This window comes from Psittacula echo (genome assembly GCF_963264785.1).
Source record: "Psittacula echo genome assembly, chromosome: 5".
NCBI lineage: Eukaryota > Metazoa > Chordata > Aves > Psittaciformes > Psittacidae > Psittacula > Psittacula echo.
In genome coordinates, this window is record NC_137739.1 from 432,041 (window position 1) to 454,498 (window position 22,458).

At 53.0% G+C, this 22,458-nt stretch overlaps 1 protein-coding gene across 1 annotated transcript in view; it reads right to left on the reverse strand.

Annotated features, from left to right (window-relative positions):
• The window catches only part of HS3ST4 (heparan sulfate-glucosamine 3-sulfotransferase 4), a gene marked incomplete at both ends in the record, with an annotated part of 55,534 nt that extends 33,929 nt beyond the window's left edge, over positions 1-21,605 (reverse strand). Inside the window, one exon of the mRNA XM_080618824.1 lies at positions 20,959-21,605. Coding sequence (XP_080474950.1) covers positions 20,959-21,605 — 647 coding nt within the window. The remainder of the gene's footprint in view (positions 1-20,958) is intronic.
• Positions 21,606-22,458: the final 853 nt, after the last annotated feature.

Genomic DNA, 22,458 nt, shown 5'->3' on the forward strand with positions numbered 1-22,458 from the left:
GCGCAAGGGCTGTAAGCCTTATCTGCATTTAGGAATTGCGCTAAGCCAGCAGATCTCCTGCACATTTGCTCTTTGAAATCATGCTATGAAAAGCTCTGGCAGGAGGGCCACATAAAGGGAAAGCCCTACATCTCCAGCCTACAGATAAAGCTTTGCACCATACAAGACATTTTGATATTTTATGCTAGAATTTGGCATTTCTCCAGAAGAGCTCTGAGTTATCTTAAGCTTCATAAATGCAGAGCTAAAGCATTAGCAGAGGAACTGCTCTTAAGTCAAGGGTTAGAGGCGCACAGCAAAAAGGGCTCTTATGGGGGACTCTCCCACCGGCTTTGGGGGATAAGTGCACATTTGCACTCCCCCATCCTGGGAAACCACAACGTGCTCCTCAGTGCTAAGCTGAAGGGCTTACTGAAAAACTACAGCAGAGCACTTCAGCCAAGCTCCTAAGTACATAAAAGCATCAAAAACTAAAAACATATTTTAAACTAGGATTTAATTAGGATGATGGATGGGGACACGAATCTGGTTACACACAGACGCTGAAGCTGCTCTGAGCGGGAGAACCCGAGATGCTCAGAGCAAAGTGCTGCTCTGAATGCTCACAGCCTGCACAGCCCTGGAGAGCAGCAGGACTTGAGGCTGTGGCTACCAGCAAAGAGCAAGAGGCTCCTGCATGCAGCAGTGCAGTGGGAAGGTGCGAGGGCACCAGAGCTATGTCCATGCCCACCCTGGATGGCCCGTTCCTGCAGGAGCCGGTGGCAGGAGCTCAACAGCTAAAACAGGCGGTCTTGAAATAATCCTGCAGGAGAGAAGCGAGGCAGCTGCTCAAAGGCTTGTGCCAGCCTGGAGCTGAATCTCGCTCAGGGAGAGGTGCCGCAGCAAAGGGGACCCTGCGTCTGATCAGGAAGCTCAGTCAAGAGCTGGAGCGTTTAAACAGCAACAGCAGAGGAACTGGGAAACAGAAAACAGGAAAGAGCAAATGGCTTTTAAACAGTGGAAATGTTCTGCTATGGAGGAGGAGGATTGCAGAGGGAGGATTAGCCGTCTATAAATACAAGCAGCACTGAGTTAAAAGACTAATTAGAATAGCAAAAAGAAATACAGCAGCACATTTCAGAGACTATTTCAACTAACAAAGAGTTTTTCAAATCTGTTTGCAGGAGTGAATACGAAAGAGAAAATTGGATCCCTATGAAATGATTTCAAGAATTGAAGGAGGAAAAAGGTAATGGCAGGTCTCTTAAGCAGCTAATCAAGCTCCCTGACATCTTCATCTATTGCAAAGATAGAGGGAAAGATGACAGGCCCCAGTTTTCATGTCCTGGGAATAAAAAAGAGCCGGTAACAAAGGATGGGTTTGTGAAGAGATGGGCCACAAAGGGAAAGGCCAGGCATTCTTTCCCAGGCAGCCCAGAGAGAACCAAGCAATCCAATTATTCCAGGCTGTCCGGGAAGGGCCTGAGCCCTGCCCTGCCTCGGGGCTGGAGGCTGCACAGGACCCAGATCATGAGGTATCAGAGCCAGCATGGAGCAGAATCCCTGTGGAGGGGAATCACTGAGCCCACAGTGATTTATTACCTACAGCCTCAGCATATGCCAGAAATGGCTTTTAGTGTCCCCAAAACCTGGAACAGATGGTCCTCGAGTTTCTTACCTATTAAATGTGTACATACACACACATACATGTACATACATACACATATATACATACACATGGACACCCCCAACCTGCCTCATCCTGTGAACATTCAGGGCTGGCCAGGATTGCTGCAAAGCAGCACGGGGAGCACTTTGGTCCCCACAGCGCAAAGGCAGTGCGGAAAAAGAACCCAAAGCAGAGGCCAGCCTGGATTCACATCCCTCATCAGGGCTTCCAGCAGCATGGGCTGTTGCACGAGGGTGTCATCCAGACCCCTCTGCAGCTGAACAGGGCCTGGCGGCCCCAGAGCTCACACCGGGGTAAACAGCTGAGGATAAACGAGGTGACTTTTACTGTTCATCTGTTCATGACATCACTGGCGGCTGCTGCGACCCCAGCCACAGGTCACGATGACATCAGGCCGTTAATGGGACAAAAGGGTGGCAACTGGGGATGATTCAAGAGCCGGGGAGGGCGCAGGGGGAAGAGGTGGTGGCAGGAGCAGACGCCGAGCGCTGCTGTCTCCTCCCTGGCAGACAGTGCGAGCCGGCTCCCCGCGAGCGTGCAGAGACAGGGGCAGCGGCTGCGGGAAGGGCTGCCTGGCTGGGAACCTCCTGAAATTAAACTAATTGCATTGCCTGCAAATCACAGCGGCAGCGATGACACCGCTCTTCTCCAAGGGTGCCGAGCGGCTTTATGAGCGTTAATTAACTGCGGCTCGCACACCGCCTGCGAGGCAGGTACAATTAGAGCTGCGGAGAGGGGAACGCAGCCCCGCGCCCCGCGCCGTGGCAGCGTGGAGGCAGCGCACACGACCCGGGACATCTCACAGCTCCCCAGGGACCAGCTCCATCCCCGGGGTGTGATTACAGCCCAGGGGTTCCTGCTCCCAGGACTCCACTCTCATTAACCACCCCGCTCCCTGCGCACCCTCATCCGTATTCATCCTGACTCCCGGGAGCAAACACCAGGCAAAGACGGGAGTAGTTTTGCTAATAAACAGCCACGGGCTGCAGCTCTCCGTCCTGCCCAGCGGCAGCAGTGTCCATTTGTCCTCTTCTCCTGGCTGCCCTGCTGTGTCTGTCCCTCTGCTCCTGCTTGGGCCACCCACCCTGAGCAGCCCATGGGCCCTGCAGCAACACATCGGCCTGTTCCCAGCTCCACATCATGTGCTGGGTATGAGGCAGCCCTGCAGAGGTAGGACAGGTCCAAGATGCTCTGTGCACTCAGCTCTGCATCCCTGTCTTCTCCCCTCCAAGAGCCACAGAATCCCATCCAACCTGCACTCCAGGCACTGTTCTATGTGGAGCAAGGGGGATAAGAAGCAGAAAAACTCACAGACGTGCACCTAAATAAAAGTGAGTTTCCCATGAGATGTCAGCAGCTCTTCAGTGTTTGCTGGCTGATCGTCACTCCAGCTGGTGAGGAGAGTGGCTGCCAGCTGCCTACAGGAAAAGGAAGACAGCAACTTCCTCTCTCGCCTCAAGACCTGCATCAGCTCATCCCTGGGCACCACTCCTGGCTCTGAGGAAGAATGGCTTCTTGCAGCGGGTAGCAGGATGGCAGCAAAAGGATCAGACACAGATTGCTGCCCTGTCCCCAACAGGGAGCGGAAGGGCAAGTCCAGCCACAAGATATATAGGGGTTTGCTCAGAAATGAGGAGCTTTGCTGGTCTCAAAGTGGTGGAACTGGATACAGCACCCCAGCTGAGATGGCTGCCCTGTCCCCAGAGATCATTCCCTTCCTCCAGCAGCCATCAGGAAGCAAAGGATAAAGCCACCCAGCTGCACACTGCCCTGCACTGGGTGCTGAGCTGGCCTCTGTCCTAATCCTTGGGCTGAGGATATTTGAGATTATTAGGGAGAAATACCCCACATATTAGGGAGCAGTACATTATACATACAGGTATGCCTTGTCATGTGTCCCTGGGCACCTGCCTGTGGCCAAAAGCAGGGTACTGGGCTCAGCGACCTGCCCACAATGATCACTCACCAGGTGTCCTGCCCTCCCCACGGCTCAGCCACTGCCATCACTCCAGCAGGAGGGAGACTTTTTGTACAGAGCAGGGATGACTGCTACGAATGTCAGCTTTAATAGCAGACTTCACCTCAGCTGGACAAAAGAGCTGTTTGCCCTGTGGCAAAGCCAATGCAGCTGAGCTGCATAAACTCACTAGGTCAAATCTGCCCATTTGCAACTTGCTCTTTCTTAGCACAGGGAAGAAATAGTTATTTCCGCTAATTACAAGTTAAATGCCAAATAAATGCCCTATCCTTTATGGTAATTGCAATGTCACTGAGTGATTAATGCCTGCTCTACACACTGAAAGCCTGCACCACATTTGCAAACTGTAATACTTCAGCTCCCCAAGTCACTGAGCTCTGCATAGCCTCCATCCCCATCAGCCCACCACTGCTGGGGCCTGGGGAGACAACATGAAGGGTGGGCTCCAGATGTGCCAGAACGCAATCGCAGCAGGACTCATGACAAAGGATGCTCTGCACCAGTGTCACGAGCTGTGGCCATGCCCAAGACGCCACCTAGCCCCAGAGTTACCCCTGGTCATGATGTGATGCACTGGGCTGCACCGCCCGCATGCCATGCACAGCACCATCAGCTGCGTGCCATGCACAGCACCGGCTGTGTACTATGCCTAGCGCTGGCTGCCTGGCTCCTGGCCCACAGCCTGGTTTCCACAGCCCCGCAGAGAGCCCGGGCTCCCAGTGCGGTACCAGACCTCATCGCCAGCCCTGGCAGCTCCACATCCCTTGGGCACACAGTGCCCATCCCAGCGCAGCAGCCACAGCCAAGTGCCCCATCACTGGTCAGTACAAGGCTGAACATTAAAATTGATTCCGCAGCCAATGCCACGTTCCAGCAGCACCCAGTGCCCTCCTCCCCATGGCTCTGCAAACTCACCGCTGCTCTGTACCCACCAGCCAGGCACCAGCACTGAGCCGCTCCCGAGAGGGCGGCTGCAGGGAGAGAGAAAGGCTTTCAAGTTCCGTTCTATATGGATATCAGGGTCTCCAACGGTGACACTTGCTAATTGCATTTTAGAGAATAACAAAAGGGAATTCTAGAGAAAAGCTCAGCACTTAGTCTGCCCCCCCCCCGGTTTTTCCCTTTTTAAAAGAAATAATCTTTTAAGCATTAAAAAACTCCCCAGTGCTGCTGGTACAAATGCAGTGTAACCTTGAATTATATGTAGCAGGGCTGGCTTTCATTATTTATTAGCAAGATCAATTAGAATATTCTGTTTGCAGAAGAATATAATCCAATATGTACTTCAAGCACTAACAGCTAAATATATGCTTATTTAAAAATCAATCTAAAAGTCAAGGTTTCCTTTGTAAATCCTTACTACAGATTAAAAAAAAAAGCTTTGAGTGTTACCACCTGCGGAATGCTGTAGTCTCAAGGAGACAGTTATACATATTAAAACATCTCAAATGGGAATTGATTGTAAAAGGCAAACAATTGCTGAACCCCGCCAGCACAGAGGGCTCACGGCTAGCTGGAATGCAGGAAGGCTGCGTGGCTCCCACGGATTACACCCTGGGAGCCAGCCCAGTGCCCTGTGGGGAGCAGGCACCAGCCACCCACCTCCCAGCACAAGGGGGGACACTGTGGTACCCAGCTCCACCAGCACCGGGGCTGTGCCAGCCGTGCCACCAACCCGCTCACAGCATCCCCGCAGAGGCCTGTGTTCCGTTGCCTTGCCTGGGCTGACACGGAGCCAAGGCACCACCTGCCAGCCCGGCGCAGGAGCCGCAGTGTCCTCGCCCTTCTCCCCCCGCTGCAGGTTGCTAAGATTAATTGTCATGTATTATTTATTGACCTCAGCCGCGACCTTGGCCCGGCGCCGCTTCCTTCGCACCGCGGCGCTGGCGGTGACGGGCTCCGGCAGGACAGGGCAGGGGAGCGCCAGCAACGTGGGTGCAGTCAGTGTGCCCGGCCCAGCCATTCCATGGGGCTGCCCCACAGCCCTTGAGATGCCCCAGCTGCCCCATTCCCACTCCATTCCCACCCCACGCAGCCCTTCCCTGGCTGTACCAGTGCCTGCTTTAATGTCTCCCCTGCCACAAGCCAGGTGTGAGTGTGCTCAGCGCACTTCCAGGTTCTCCTTCTTCCTTAAGCTCTTTCTCTTTCGTCTTTCATTTTTAAATCTTATCTCCAGGTAAAGAGGGTATTTGATGGGATCAAAAGCTGACCTTTAACAAGGTGAGCAGAGCCTCAAACGATATCCCTGCAAGTTCGTGCACAGTGGAGCGTTAAAGGGAGCAGTTCTCTGATCTCCTGTTCCTCGGTGGAAAAGTTGTTTCACAGAGATCTCTGCCATAAGTCAATGCAGCAGGAAAACTTTCTTAACAACCCAGCACCCAGAGCCAGGCACAGGCTGTCCTCCAGCCTCTGGGATCGTTAAACACTTCGGAGGTAGCTCTTTCTCTGCTCAATTTCCCAGTCTCTTGCCAATTCCTGGGTCTAGCACATTCCCAACTATCCCCATCTTTTACTCAGCTAAATAAAATCACTCCAATGCCTGTTAGGAGAAGCACTGCCGCCTTGGGAGGAGGGCAGACAAAAGCAACCAGGATGCTTAGAGAGTGCTTAGTGGGCTGGAAGCATCCGAACAGAGCAGGGATAGAGACCCCATGGCTGTCTGCTGGGCAGAGAAGACACTGCCTGGGGACCCCTCTGTCCCTATCAGGCCTCCTCAGCAGTGCTGTGCCTTGCAGGGGCCCCTGGTCCTGCTGGTCATGGCAGGGGAGATGCAGAGAGGGACCAGCAGCATGAGTTGGTGGATGGCAAATCCCTTCCTGGGGGGACTGGGCTATTTGACCTACAAGCCAGGGATCACTCCAGCCTTGGCCGAGACCACAACCTGCAGACCTCTTCTAAGCAGCTTGTGGATAAATTCCAAGCAGGAGAAGAATAGCCTGGGCTAAGGAATGACGTGGGCACGTGGGGATGTGGCTCCTGAGCTTCCACTGTGCCATGGGGTCAACTGGCTGCAATGCCAGCTGAGGGGAGCAGGGAGGGCCAGAGGCTGGGCTGTGCTGTGCCCTCCAGCAGCAGCCCATAACCAGCACTCAGGGTCCTGGGGTCACTGGTGGTGATGGGACCCCTGTGCCACCACGGGGCAGGTCAAGGGCTCCCTGGTCTGCAGCGGAGCTCAACGGTGCTCCCGTGTGTGGCAGCGCACCCAGAGCGAGCCGGCAGAGGGGAGCGCTGGGCGGCTGGAAGGAGCCCAGTGTCCATCATTTCCATGCCACCATTCACGAGTGCAGCAGCGCCCAGCCTGCGCCACTGCCAAGCACCGCGTGCTGGACCGGGGCACGGGTGACCAACCTTCAGCATAGCCAAGAGAGCAGGTCCCCTCTGTGTCCCATTTACATCCCCTCTGTGTCCCCATGCCTGCAGGGGGAAGGACAAGGGACACCAGTTCTGGGTGCTCCAGGATGGGATCCACTGCACCATGCTTCCAGCCTCCTTGTGCACGCACATCCCCGCAGCACCTTGTCACAGGGATGGCAAAACCACCACAGGCAGGCAGGCAGCCAAAGGGTTAAAGTGCCTTGTTATTCCTTTCATACCTGGGCTCCACTTATTTGCAGACTGAATTTCCCAGAAGCCAAGGCTTTTTACTAGTAGATCGGCTGTAGAACCATGTTATTATAGATTGCAAGTTCCTTAAAGGTCAGATAACACAATACAATTGAATCATATTAGTGAGCATAGCGACTTGGTATTTTACTAGGAAAACCCATAAAGCAGATTGTTCGTTGCAGAGAAACATACGATGTATAATAAACTCGGTGTAATTGTCTCCCGAAACAAACAAACAGTTTAGGAGAAAGCAGCTCATGTAATAGCTTGTCCTGGATGCCAGCGGAGGGTATCAAGTGCAGGTACTGCCTGTCTACACTGCGCTGTTAGGTTACAGTACCCAGATGCACTGCAGATGGCCTGGTAGGGAAATAAACAATTTCCAAGTGTATTGTTGAGAGACAAATATTCAATACCTCATTTAATGTATGGGCTGCAGTTAGCGGTTAATCTAGGACAATGCGGAGCGAGCCGTGTCTCACACCACTGTTAAGGAAACGCAGAATTGATTGTGAGGATGATTGAAGATTTCTGAGGAGCACAATTCCCAAGTCCACGATGACCCCTCCTTTTTTTCTAATTTGTCTGTAATCCACTCAGACAAATCCTTTTATCACGTTTATTTCCTTTCCAAGTTACAACCAGTGTGATTAATTACTTGACTTTGCTGTCCTCCTTACCCTCCTGTATACTCTAATTTTTCTTCCTTTTAAAACGGTCTTCTGTGCCAGATAGACATATTTCCTGTTTAAGCTCCTCCACTCTGTCCCACTGAAACTCGCTGTTACTGACTGATTCCCCTGGTGAAGGGTTTTCTGGACCAGGACCAGCGGGCACCCATCCCATCCCAGATTTCTTGGAGGCAGTGGGTGACTCACTGCAGCAGGACTCGGCTCTATGTCATGGGAAAAGGAAAAGCACAAACCTCTTCCTCCCAGAGCTCAGGCACTTGTCAGCCCCAGGGGGTCGCAGCCACTCTGCCAGCCTGGAAATTCTCTTTTGGGTCTAGATTTAATCTCGTAATGAAAAGGGAATTGGAACCAGCACAACTGTTTTAACCTTCCCCAGACACACAGAGAGGAGGAAAAGTAATTTAACACCCCCCCACACAATTTGGATTCACAAAGCCACGTCTCCTCACATCCATCCTTAACACCCAAGTCGGCCTTTTGAGGCTCCCACCTCTGCCTATGCCGCGTGCACCCTGTCCCAGCCAAACATACACAGAAAAGCAATTAGGTTTAAATCCAGTTTCCTCTTTCTACCTTGCCTTTCTCTTCCCTCTACATAGATGCTCTTCAGTGTTGTAACTAATATGATTTGTGTTTAGCACAGTGTGAAACAAGAATGATTTATGGGTCTGTTAGCAGTGCACGGCTACCTGACACCATCTCAACCCCCCGAAAGGGCACTCCAAGAGCAGACTGACGAGAGGGCTCTGGCATTACGTGTACTTATTTGTACACCCTGCCCACATAATCACTGTTATTCGGTTCTCACAATGCCTGTGTGCTTTTCTTATGCCATGATGGGCTTTACTCTGGGAGAAAATGGGACCAGGACCTTTGACCATCTCCAGCCTGATGCCACACACCAGGCACTGCCCACACCATTTCCATGAGCTGATCTGCTGGGTTTAAACTGGTGTTCCCAGATTAACTTGTGCCTCAGCTAAACCCAGTACTCTCAATGCTCAGGCTCTGCATTTCATTACCAACAGCTGATGCAAAGGCTCTGCACCGATCCAACCCAACTCCTTGAACCTCTTCAGAAGCTCGGCACGTTCAAGGCCAGCTCACAGTGAGTCGGGTGACAAAGTCCTATTGGAAGTCTTTAGGATCAGTCAAATTCTACCTGTGGCTCTGAGAACAGCTCTGTCAGTGAGGATCCTGCACCTCTGAGCTAGCGAGTGCCCTTCATTAATCCTTAATGCTGCCCCAAGTACCTTCCATGTCCTCCCTGGCTTGGCAGCCTGCCTTTGTGAAGCAGGGCAGAGGATGAGCAGAGCCCCCTCGCCTTCCTTCAACATACAGCAAGAAGCCAAATGAAATAATGAGAGAAACTCATTTTAATACCACAGAGGGAATTGTTTTATTGCTAAAGCAGCAAATAGAACTAATTGAATCCACTGGAAAAAAAATAAAGGAGCGAGGAAAGGAAGGGATCGGTGCAGTGCACAGACAGAAAGGGCAAACTGGAGCCTGAATATTCATGGGCCCAGAAACTGCAAATCCTTGAATGCAAAATATCTTCATAACTGATAATACTGCCAATGGCGATGCATGCACCGTGCTCGCAGAGGAGCTGGCAGTGTTTGCATTTACAATATATATTTTTAAGCAATATTATGGAACAAATTCTCTGGTTCATTAAATCTGCTTTGCACCTCCCCGGTAAAACAAACCAGCCTGGAATGAGCACTGTAGCTGGGGCAATTCCCAGCCACAGTTCAGCACAGGACGAGGATGGGCATGGTATGGTGCTGACACTGCCTGCATCCTGCCTGTGTCCTGCCAGCAGCTGGGCAACAGCCCTGCAGAGCCACATTCAAGGGCAGGGGGCACCCCAGGACAGTTCTGCTGCCAGTCAGGAACAGGCAGCTCCTGCAGGATCAGGCTGTGAAGGCAGCTGAGATCCCCGTTCCTGTGAGCACAGTCCTGCATGGCTGGGTTGCAGAGCTGGGGCGCTCCAAATCCCATCACTTCCCATTGCACATGCTGCCAGTTAAATCTGCCACAAGCGTTTTAAACTCTCTGTTTCCAGCGGACCTTAATTTTCAGCGGCAACGTATATATTCATGTAGGAGGCTGCATTTTAATTAAGACAGCATTCATGTTCTTCATTACAATACTAAGTCATCCAGCAAGAAACACCAAGGACATAACTCCTGTTAATGAAGGAGTTACATATTCTGCACTGTACGTTTAAGCACAGAGGGCCAACATACAAAATTACACGAGGTGCAAGGGGGTTCTCTGGGAGAAAAACTGGATTAGAAATGCAATTTATACTCTGAAGGTTCACACAACATTCATTCGGCAGCACCACCACAACTGCAGGCCCTGAATCTGCATCCCAAAGGCATCACAAACAGCCTGTGGTACTGCAATCTACTTCTTTCCCCTAGAAAAACCCAACTCTGGTCTCAGGTCCCCCCACCCGTGCTGCTGTGGAGCCCTGCACACCCCACATTAGGGCAACCCAGGGCTTAGCAACCCCTGGGCTCACAGGAGGATGCAAGATGAAATCCAACTCTGCGGAGACCCGGCGCCAGCATCCCACATCCTCACCCTCTGGGCACAGCCAGGGGCTTGAGGCTTTCCTCCGCCTCGATGCGCTCCAGCATTAGCAGAAGTTAATAGGGGGCACGGGGAGCGGCGCCGGGAAGCGGCTGCCTCGAAGGGATGCGACCGGGAGGCTGAAGGCTCCGCATCCACCGCGGGGACCCGGCTCCTGAATGCATTACCCCGACTGCAGTCAGCAGCTTTGAACTCAAGCATTAATAAACAGGCTCCTTCCACACGCCGGCAAGGGGAAGGCACTTTCACACCATTGCCTACAGCAAAAAATGGCTGAGGAATTTCTGTTCGGGTTCTCCAGACGAACCGGTCCATGGCAGAGATGTGGATGGACTCCCACAGACAGCCCCACTGCAAGAAGAGAGCATTCCAGAGTATGATGTGGGAACAGGGTAAAAGTAACACACTTTGATGTAACTTCACCAGCAATGGCTCTAGCAGAAAAAGCCTGTTATGATCTGATAACACACTTCCCCTGCTGCCACCCCAGCCTCAAGAACTCCAGGGTAGTTTCAGCTTTAAATCCATACCAGCTCTTCCTTTGCCATTAATTGTTAGGCTATTTGTATTACATGTTTTACATACCAAATAGATTCCAATTTCATGGTGGGCTAGACTGCAGAAATGCTTCTTTTAATCTTCTCAATTCTAAAGTAGTATCAAACTTTAATATTTTCTAATGGAGTATACATTTACTCACATCTAACAATGTCACTACAGTTTAGGAGCAATAAAAGTCAAGCTCTCGTCTGTATGATAAGCTTGCAGCTTTATTTCCAAAGTTCAATCAGTTAACCTAGGAGAGCAATAGCTTCCCTACAATGAGTAACGATGCAGAATAATATTTAGATAGAGATAAACCCTTTTTGCATAGGAAATTGCATTATGATTTGCTGGGTCTAAGAAATGCTCAGTGCTTTAGTTTACCAATGAAGTTATTGCCTCGGGCATTTTTCCAGAGTGCTTTGATTTCTTTTGGGGGGTTTCTGGAGGATTTTGAGCTGAGTAAGGAACTGTTATTGTTCCTGATCCAGGCATGTGCAGCAGCCTCGGCAGCCCCCCTCCCATGCCGAGGCACAGGCAGAAGAGCATCCCAAGCAGCAGATGCGAGAGAAGACCAGAGCCCCTTCTAAGTGGGGACCAGGCTCTGCCCCTCTGAGGGAGGTCTGGGGACCCTGCCCATGGTGCCAGGGCTCCCCTCAGCCCCCACTGTCTGTGAGAGACTGATCTGAAATCAGACTCCAGTGTCCACTCTCAAAGATTGGCCTGAGAAGCTGAGATGGAATTCCACCTGTCTTCTGACTGAGATGGGAGGGAAGAGTTGAGCTAAAACTCCAATATCAATTCCCTGGGAGAATCCTTGCTTCATTTTCTACCTTTTTTCCCAACCTGTCCTATCACTATCCGCTTTATTACAATAATTTCCCTTTTTTATAATAACTGCCTTTCTGTACCTTGTAACAAACTTTCTGATCGATTCCGGTACTTGACCTCATTTGTGTCTTAATTTCACTCTTGGACCACAAACTGGAACAGGGTCCGTCACTGGGGTTTTCTGCTAATCGGACCCTGGCAGCTCCCCAGGGACACATGTACATGGTCATACCAGCAATCACAGCAGACGCCTGGCTAGCTTGGATCTCTCTCTTTTGGCCAGACAGTTAATCTATCTTGGGTAGCTGTTAGTGAAGACTGGCAATCAAGAATGCTACAAGAGCTCCTCTCCACTGCTGGGCAAGTTTAATCCCCTCCTGCCCATGGCACAACTCACATCCAGCCCCAACCACCACACTTACACCTCCCTCCACACCAGATATCACACCTCGCCATCATCCCACCCAGCTCCTCTGGAGCCTCTTGAGCTCTGGGCTGCGGCGATTTGACTTCCTGGATGATTTTAGCAGTTCAGGTAAAAGAGGCAGAGCCTGTTCCTGGGGTACCTCTGTCCCTCCCATACCACCTGGTGCTGTCCCATGGCCCCATGGAGCAGCAGGGGTGGTGGTTGGTGGTTTGGGATTAACACAGTTCAAATAAACAGCCCAGGAATGAGATCGGAGGTGAGAGTGCTGACGGTGCAGGAGAGCAGCAGCAGGATCAATGCTGGTGCTCCCCAGGGGACAGACCAAGCAGGGATGAACTGAAGGCCAATTAGAGCCCTCCAGCAGCAAGGGCTCCAGCATCCATGGGCTGCCACCAGGATTTCACAGGTCAGCGCCCTGGATGCAATAAACAGGATTGGAGCCCAGTAATACCCAGTTAATGACCTGCCCAAGGGGTGCAGCTCCTCACACCCAGAGACGAGCAAGGAAACCCTTTGGGAGCCATGTGGATTGGGGGGGGGCAGCAGCTGAGCCGCCTGGGGACAGCCGGGGGGCCACAAAGCCTCTGTGGCTGGTGCCCCCTTGTAGTTGGCCTCGCACAGGTTGGGTGGCTTCGTCTGTGCCCTGGCTGGGCCACAGCAGCTTGTGCTGGCAGCAGAATCCAAATGTGAATTGAGCACAGCCCTGACGCTGGCTTTCCATGAGCGCACTCACTGCTCAGCTTAATGATATCAATGTCCATCAAGAACAAATACAGAAAGGGCAGAGCTGAGGCTGAAATAAAGTTATTTGCAGATGCGTATGAAGACTAATAGACAGTGTATTATATTACTGTGCCCATCTCAATGCAAGATGAAAGGAAATATGCTCTAAAACAAAGGAGAGCTACAAATTCAGGCTCCCAGAGCAAGGTTGCTCTGTTCAGATCCAAAATGATTACCTGCTACTAAAGGAGGGGGCCACGTCCTCTCCAGCCTGGCTCTGGAGGGAATGGAAATCAGATTTTGGCTTGAAATGCGTTACAGCAATCTCAGTAATACAAAATAAAGTCTGGCAGCTGGAGTTATTTTTACCCAAAGCCAGTTCTGTTTAGTAGGTCTGTGGCTATAACTGATGTCCCTTTGCTATTCTATTTCCATTCCCCCCATCCTGCTGCCTCAGTTTCTCCAAGGCACTGACAAGATTGGAGCAGACAACACTGGGTATATTTTGGGAGGACCCTGCATTACTTAGCTGTAAAAATCAATTGTGAATGTTGCATCCACCCTCAGCATTTGGCCTGTTTATGTTGCCAAATAAATTCTTTAAAGAAGTACTGTACTTCACAGGAGAGCTTGTCAAGGTAAATACCTTCATTTACATAAAATGTGACTAGCAATTGAAATGTTAAAGCCATAAAGAGCAAGTTTATGATCCATCCTCGATGCTTGGATGTATAATATGACAAGGGGGAAAATTGTGTGCCTTGCAACATTTACTAAATTGGTGTGTTGACTCTGGGGATGCAAATGGGAGATCTGAAAAAACACGTTGGAGGGGTTTTGAGGTTGTTTTGGTTTATTTTTTCTTCCTTTTTTTTTTCCCCATGAATATGAATCCTTTCCACATCTTTCAAACAGCTGGCTTTTAAACACTCTCCTTCGGCTTGGAAACAGCAGCTGCCTGAATGAGCAAATAGAGGGCCAGGCAGGGACTGTGCGGGAAGGAGGTCCCTGGCACACAACCACAGAGTGTCTTGGGTTGGAAGGGACCTCAAAGCTCATCCAGTTCCAACCCCCTGCCATGGGCAGGGACACCTTCCACTAGAGCAGCTTGCTCCAAGCCCCATCCAACCTGACCTTGAACACATGGGACTCTGGGGGATGCTCACCTCTGGTTGGGGGGGACAGGACCCCAACCACGCACCGGTATCCCCTGAAGCAGCTCAAAGCCCTGTTACCTTGCAGCAGAGGTGTGAGAAGCTGCTCCTACAGGGATGCCTGTGCCTTTGCTCACTCACAGCAAGAAATCACTGCTTAGAAAAGACTCCTATAACTTAGGATTTTCTTTTTAACTTTTTAAAAGGGAGGAACACCAATCTAAACCACCTCAAACCCTAAAGGTTACTTTAAAAAGTTACTTTGAAAAGAAAGACAGGATAAAATGGACTGCTGCCTACATACATACCATAGTGAAATGATAATATCCACACTTAATGCTTTGGAAAGTTTGACGGTTCATGTTCCTCACCGGAGCCCAGTGCAAACAGGCAGCCATCCATTCATACTCGCACCCTTCGCAATTCATTGAAACCACTTCAAGCAAAAATCATTTGAAAGAAATTACCTGTGTGTATTGCACCGTGAGCAGTGAGAAATGTCCCACATGAGCCTCTCCAGCCCCCAAAGCAATAAAATTTCTGCTGAAGCGCATGATAGAAAGAGTCAGGGAAAAGAAGTCCCCATGACAACAAGAGGCAAGAGAAAGCCATGGAAAGCAAAAGGCTCTGACCTCTCTCGATACACGGTGTCACCAATTTGTACTGGAATTTTCACTTTGAAAATCAAAAGCCTCTGTCCATAACTTCCTTTGAGAACCTGTTGCACCTCCATTGCTAGCCTGGGCTTTGAGCAGAGCAGAACGAGCCTCACTAAATTAGGAACCAAGCAGGGTCAGGCTCGTCAGTTAAACCCACGAACAAAAGCAACTGACTCTTTGCCTTCCTCTTTTCCAAGGGGGCTGTTTTTCCTCAGGCCTATTTTGGGATTTCTGTAGTATCTACATGCTTGAGGGATGCTGCATTCACACACAGAGCGAAGCTCACAAGCTTTAACACTACAAATAACACTTAAGCCATTAATAGCAAAGCACTGCAGTGTCTGTTTAGTGGATTATTGAGCAAAATCTCACAGAAAACATTCTTGAAAACACAGTGCAACAGTTGGAGCATTTCAAGCCTTATGGCGGTTCCCTACATGCTCCAAATATGCTCTGAGAGCATCTCTGCATCCCTTGGCTGGTTTTCTGAGCCCTGGGTTCATAGCCCTGCTGATCACAGGAGGGCAGGTCCCAGAGGCTGCAGTGCTGGGACATGGCCATGGAGTCCCCTACCTGCCCTGCCTCCCCCACCACTACACACTCACCTGCAAGTGGTTTACACAGCAGTGGAAGCAGCGAGCAGCTCTGTGGGCGCTCCGGCCCCTCACGCTTCTCACTCTCTTTGCAAGAAGAGCAGGCACAGCATGAAGGGGCTGCGAGGAGCCACCATTCCCACGGCTACAGTCAAGTAGCCTGTGGGTAGCCATCATCAGGTGATAAAACATTGCAGACAGGCCTGCATCACTCCTGCAGCCCATCCCCTGAGCTGAAACCCAGCAGAAAGGCTGGGAGAAGTCTGCTGCCACCAGCCCAGCACACAGGGCCAGGAGGCCCCCAGCTATGGCACACAGTGGATTCACTCCTTTAGCTCTGGATGTGGAAGAAAACCCACGCCTGATGCTGGAGTGACCTCTCTTCAGTCCCCAGACGGGTAGAACACAGAGACTGCCCAGGCAAGACCTCAGCCCCTGCCACGGCCTCCAGCCTGGGACCCAGGTCAGCCCTGAGCCTGCACCAGCCTCACTGGGAGCCAGACCTCAGCACCAGTGGGAGGCCAGTGCTGCAGGTGTGCACGTGTGTGCGTCCAAGTCATGGAACACTTGGGCTAGGAAAACCAGCACGCACGTAGGATCTAACCCAGACTTACAGGTTTAGGACAGGCACAAGGGGACAAGGTGTTGAAAGAGCTGTGACATGGAAATGCTTGTACAGTCTTCAACCCAGATGAATCCTGATGCATTGGATCCAGAGGAGAGAGGGCGGCTGAGTCACTACATTTCAGCAAAAGCCAACTCACAGCAGGTCCAACGAAAAAAAATCAATACACTTTCCCTAAGTTACCAGGAGTGCAGAGGGCACTGTACACTGGGAAGGCCTTTTGCAGAGAAATACAGCAGTTTCCAGCCTTCGGCAGTGGTGCCACTCATTAGCAGCAAGCCCTGATCTATCCATCCGCTGCAGGTGTTCTGTAGTGCCCATCAGCACAGCCTCACAGCATGATGGAAGGGGTTTGATTTTCTGAATACCCCAAGCAGATCAGAGGCACAGGCACTACCCAGCCACACAATTACTGCTCACAGCGAGGGTCATACCGTGTGGGAACGGCCCCAAGCTATTGCTGTCCAGCAGCTGTTAAGGGATGCTGCAGGGGGGTCTCATCACACTCCTCAGACACAGCAATAGCCGTGAGCAGGATCAGCCGCGGTGCACAGGGACAGCCCCACCACGCAGCCCCCACGGCAGTGCAGGAGGAGGTGAGCCCATCGCAGCCATAACAGTGTATGACAGGCACTTCCCAACACAGGCGACAGTGCCCACAGGGATACAAGTGTGAGTACTGGCTCCGCAGCCACAGCTGCTCCTTGGAATCACTGGCTCGAGAGCACGTGTTTGTTACCAGGAGAAGAGCTCCCTGTCATGGTGTTATCCATGACTTGTGTGAGGGCAGCAGCTCACAGCACAACGCACAGCCCTGACGGTTAGCGAGAGCGCTCCGAAAAACCCAGACAGGCGGCAAAAATAGCGTTAGACATGCAAACCACTCCACTGCCTGTCATGGTGACTGCTCCTGCAGCGCCTGCGATGGGGCTGCTCCACGCAGAAAGCTATGCCCCTGTGTAAGTGCTTAACACACGGAGGCCTAGGGCAGAGTAAAAGGAACGTGGTCTCATTACAGGCATTGCTGCAGCTTCTCTGTGAAGGCTCCACCGACAGGGAAACAAGGAGTAAAGCAGTGTGCAGGTACACGTAGAATTTAACTCTCGATTATTTGGAATAATCCTCAAATCAGCGAGCTTTAAAGCTCCACAATTTAAGCCCACCACTATCAGTTGCTCTCTCTGCATTGTGGGGATTATATTTTTGTTAAAACTGCAAATTTGTTTTCAAAATACTGTTACAAATCTCCAGTTTTCTGCTAACCGCAGGATGGCAAAAAAGCCTTGAAAGTGTGGACAGCACTGAACCACCACATGGTGCTGAGCCTGTGGGTGGGAGCAGTGGACTTGGAGCATTGAGCTATTCTACTCAGCTCAGAGAGCTCTGAGATGCCGAAGCCTGAGGTCTGAAGCACCGACCGCTTTTCACATTCACAGATATAAACTTAACTCGTTCCGTGCTCAGAGGCCTCCAGGTCCCCCCATCGTTCTGCTCAGAAAGGCTCTCAATTCATTTCCAACAGCAGGACAGCTCGGGGCAGAGTTCACGGCATGGGACAGGCCCACTGAGGCACGAGCATCACACTGGAGAGAGCATATCCCTGTGCAAAACACTCTGGTCCAGCCCAGCTGCATGTTGGGGTCACCCCATGCCTGGGGTAAGTGGGCACTGAGAGCTGCCCTGGGCACAAGAGGGAGCAGGAGGATGCTCAGGCACTGCCTGGAAATCAGCAGCGGTTCCTGCAGGGAAGGACAGTGCATCCCATGGTTTAGAAGGAACCAGTGGGTGAAAGAGTCGCCAGCAACTTCCAAAGGAAAGGCAGTACCGGCCCCTGGCCACAACCTTCATCCGCGGTGGGACCACATCCTGGCACAGTGAAAGGGATGAAGTCAGCAAAGTTCATCACCAAAGATAATATTTACTGCTAGGTAGCCGTGTCCCCAACTTGAAAGAGCGATGAAGCTATGTCAGTAACACACCAGAGAGAAGCATTGCCAGTCTGCTAACAGAAGGAAAGGTTAAAAGTCACTTCCCACTCAGCCTTTAGCACACTGCTTAACAGCAGTCAGCTTACATTCTGCATCAAATAGACACGCTAGGAAATTTATCAACAAGAGTTAATGTACACGGGGGTATTCAGTGCAGTTTAAGGAAAGCGGCATCATTGCACTTGTCCTTCAGACAGCCCAACACCAGGATGTGCAGAATCACAAACTACAATTACACAAATGATTCTGGCAGCACAACACCAACCAACTGAAACAAGCCTCGACCCAGTTCACACAAACACATGTGCAGGAAGACCTCGGGTGGAGAGCTGGCACTGGGGCTCTGCTTGCCCCACAACTTCAGCCTCTGACTATTGTCCCCACACAGACCCAGGCACCAGGTTCATAGCTGACTGTCCTAAGACAGCAAACCCACAGCACACATCATGGGACACATGAGAGTACATGGTAGTGTTAGGGTGCTGCCTTTGTTTTACAGGCAGAGAAACCAAGCTGGGAAAGCTGCTCCTCTTCCCTACAGCTCTGCCGGAGCAGAAGACATCCTCAGGACTCAATGACAAAACGAGGAACTCCAAGGGCCTGCTCTTCCCTTATTTCGCTACATAAGGGAAAACCTGACAGCATTAAAAGCTAACAGTTTATGAGGCATACAGAGAAGTGTTATATGCAAAACATAAACAAGTGGTAGAGATGGCTGTAAGGAGATGCTGGTATAAACACTTCAAGAGCTGCTTCTTTGCTTAAAGAAAACTGGTATTTTTGTGGATAGGAAACATCTCCAATTACCAATCCTGGGCTGCAGCTGGAAGCAGCCACCTTGGGTGAGCTCAACCAGGTGAGCTCCAGAGGGGCAGGAAGGAAGAGCTGCCAGTGGGGATGGCCACCTTCCCCCTCCATTGTATATGTACAGCATCAAGTGTACTCGCCTCCTGTGCCAGGACAACAGCCCGGTCCCGGTGTGGCTCTGGGGGAAACCTGTCGCTCACCGAGGTGCAGCCACCAGCGCGGGGTGACTTGGTGTCCTGCCCGAGCAAGGTAACAGATGTGTGCAAGGAGAGAGGAAAACACTGCTGGGGTTGGGCAGGCGTGGAGATATCTGGCTTCAGGTGAAACAACCGGGGCACGTCCTCAAGCCACAACAGCAGATACATAGCAGCGTAATCTATTATATAGCCTATATACACAGCCACAGAATCCACCCCAGCCTCCTGTCCCCTGGACCCTCACAGACCAGCCCTGACCTAGCCCCTCCACAGCACAGCACAGCGCCCATGCTGGAAATGAGCTGAACAAACCCCAGAGCTGCTGCTGCAAGGAGGAAAGATTTCACAATGCATCTGCGAAGGAAAACCTGTGTGTGCCTTTCACTCCACGAGAGGAGTTACACCCACTCTCCAGCCCTTTCCTTGTATCATGACTTACAAGAGGAAAAGGCAGCTGCTTGCCATACTCAGTGCTTGATCTTCTGCTTATTTTGAATAAACCCAAACCTTTTTATATGCCACTTTCTAGCCTGTTCCAGCAAGTTTCTAGACTTATTTTTCAAGGCAAACCTTTCCTGCAAGAAAATTCAGTGAAATAAGATACTGTGTCTGAAATGATACATATAAAAACAAGCAGCACAGCCAGTCCTTTATTCCTTTCCCATGCTGGTACAGCACACTGAGCACACTCCTGCAGACAAACACACTCTCGGGGCTGATGTTCACTTTGTTGAAATCCCCCCCAAAAAATCCCTCAGCATTTCAACACAGCCAAGCCGGTGCTGGAGCAAGGAAGTGTTATGAAGACTTCGCCTCCACAACTGCCACAGAAAATTGCCTGGAGTTCCTCACATTTAAATGCCATTGACATGAAGGCTGTGTAGTCTATTTGATAAAGAGTGACCAGATAATCCAAGCAGTAACTAACTCGCTGCCTCTATTTATTTTCCCTTCATTTCACAGCAGATACCATACTAAGTGCAGCAAAAAGACAGAACTTCACCAGCCCGGCCATAGACTGTTTCTTATAAAGAAACTAGCATGGGTTGCTTTTAACCGTAAACTGCTGGTAAGTTGCAGGTTCCACGGATGTCCTGCGTTTTTAAAAGCCAGAGAGAAAGCCGGAGCCCTCAGAGTTCATTGATTTGCTAAACCTGCCAAGGCACTTAACACTTCATTACTGCAGCCCGCTGTTTTCTAACAATCAGGGCTTTTAGCAGAAGATTCCCTTGAAACATTGCCCTGTGTCAGACAAGAACACGTAGAGGCTTCTTCACGGCTAATATCAGATCTTGTCAATGGAAAAAAAACTTTCTGACTCGGAACTTGTTGAATAAAAGAGTAAATCTCATTTGTGAAGAGAGCCCTGCAGCTCGTATGAAGGCAGGCGTCCTCCTGCACTCGGAGCCCCGGCCATCCATCACCGAGCCGCTCGCGATCTTGTTTATTTCAGTACTTACTAATCACTGAGCCATTTAGACGCGGTTTACACCAAGTGCAGTGGCACTGCCAGGGTCTGCCCGAGCTCTCAGTGCACGGCACTTAGAGGAGGAGGTTTCCGCACATTTTCTGCCCTCCCATGAGAACGCCGCATTCCAAATCATCACCGCGCCCCGGCGAGGGATCCACGCGAGAGCCCGGCCTGCCTCGGCTCCGCTCCCGCCGCGTCCCCGCGGACCCACGCACCGGGCCCGGGCCCGGGCCCCATCGCCAGCCACCCACCGGGGCCAGCCTGGGGGAGAACAGGGCACCCCCCGAGCACTGTGGGACCCCCGGGACCACCTGCTCACGGACACCCCGCACACACACACCGGCGCTCCGGGCGGCCCCGCGCTGCCCCGCAGCTCCCGCGCCCTCACCTGTACCACTCCAGCCCCTTCTCGTAGTTCCTGTCGAAGAAGTGGGGCTCGGTGCCCACAGCGCGCACGTCGGGGTGCGCCCGGATGGCCTCCAGCAGCGCCCGCGTCCCCCCCTTCTTCACCCCGATGATGAGAGCTTGCGGCAGCCTCTTCTCCCCGTAGTCCGGCGTGGTGCTGCTGCTGCTGCCGCCGCGGCTCCCCGGGCTGCCAGCCCGGCTCAGCTCCTCGTCCGTGGTGCTCGACTCCTGCGGGTCCCTCTCGAAGGCTCCGCTCTGCGCCGTGATCACCTCCCCGGGAGCCAGCGGCGTCCGCGGCCAGGCCCCCTCCGCCCCTTCCCGGCTGCTGTTGCCGGCCCGCGCCGGGGCCGCCGAAGGGTCCGGAGCCACGGAGCCTCCCAGGAAGCCGGCGGGGGAGCGCGGGGGCCCGGGGAGCGTCGTGCCAGGGAGCGCGGCCGGGGACCGCGGGGCCGCCGTGCCAGGGAGCGCGGCCGGGGAGCGCAGAGCGCCCGGTCCGGTGCCCCCCATGAGGCTGTAGCACAGGTAGGTGAGGCAGAGGGAGAGGCTGCACATGCAGAGGAGCTTCCGCGCCGGGGGCACCTTAGAGCCGCGCCCGCCCGGCACCCCCGGCTGGGCGGCGGGGGGGGCCATGGCTGCTCCCCGCTCCTCGCCCCGGGCACCGGGCGCACATGGTGTCAGCCGCCGCCCGGCCGCCCCCGCCGCATGGGGCGCCGCTGCCCTCCCGCCCCGCCGCCGCCGCCGCCGGTGGGGAGGGGGAGCCCCGCATGGCACGGTCGCCGCCGGCCCCCGCCGGGCACCGGGGCGGCCTGGGCTCAGCGCGGCTGCGCTCCGGCGCCGCCGGCTCCGCACTGCTCCCGCCCGAGTTCCTGCTGCTAAACTTTGTGCCGGGTGGGAGGCGGGAGCGCGCTCCCGGCACGGGGAGAGGAGGAAGAGGAGGGAGGGAGGAAGGGGAGGGGAGGGCAGGACCCGCCTCCGCCGCCGCCGCCGAGAGAGCGGGGAGCGCGCTGGGGCCGCCGAGCGCCGCTGCCGTTCGACACCGCGGACAGCGCCCGTTCAGCACCGCTGACAGCGGCGGGGGAGTCCGGGAGCGCGGGGCCCCGCGGGCGGCACCGGGCACGGCAGCGCCGGGCAGGGCAGGGCAAACCCCGGCACGCCACAGCCCCGCTGCTCCCCGGTTCTCCGGGACAGACCCCGACCCCACAGACCCACCCGCGGTGCCACGTCCTCCCCTGCCAGCGCTCCCGGCCGCAGGCAGGGTGCGGGCCAGGGCGGGAGGCAGCGCCCCATGGCCTCTACCAGCTCTGCTCCCTTCCCTCAGCAGAAACCACCGTGCTACAGCTCCTTGGCCCCTTGTCCTGCCTTGCTCCCCTCTGCTTCCCTCCAGTGCAGTCTATACCACCACCCTCCCAACCCGCTGTCCCCCGCCCATGGCTCCTGCCGAAATCCTGCAGCTCCCTCAGAGGAACGCCCAGACAGGTCCTCT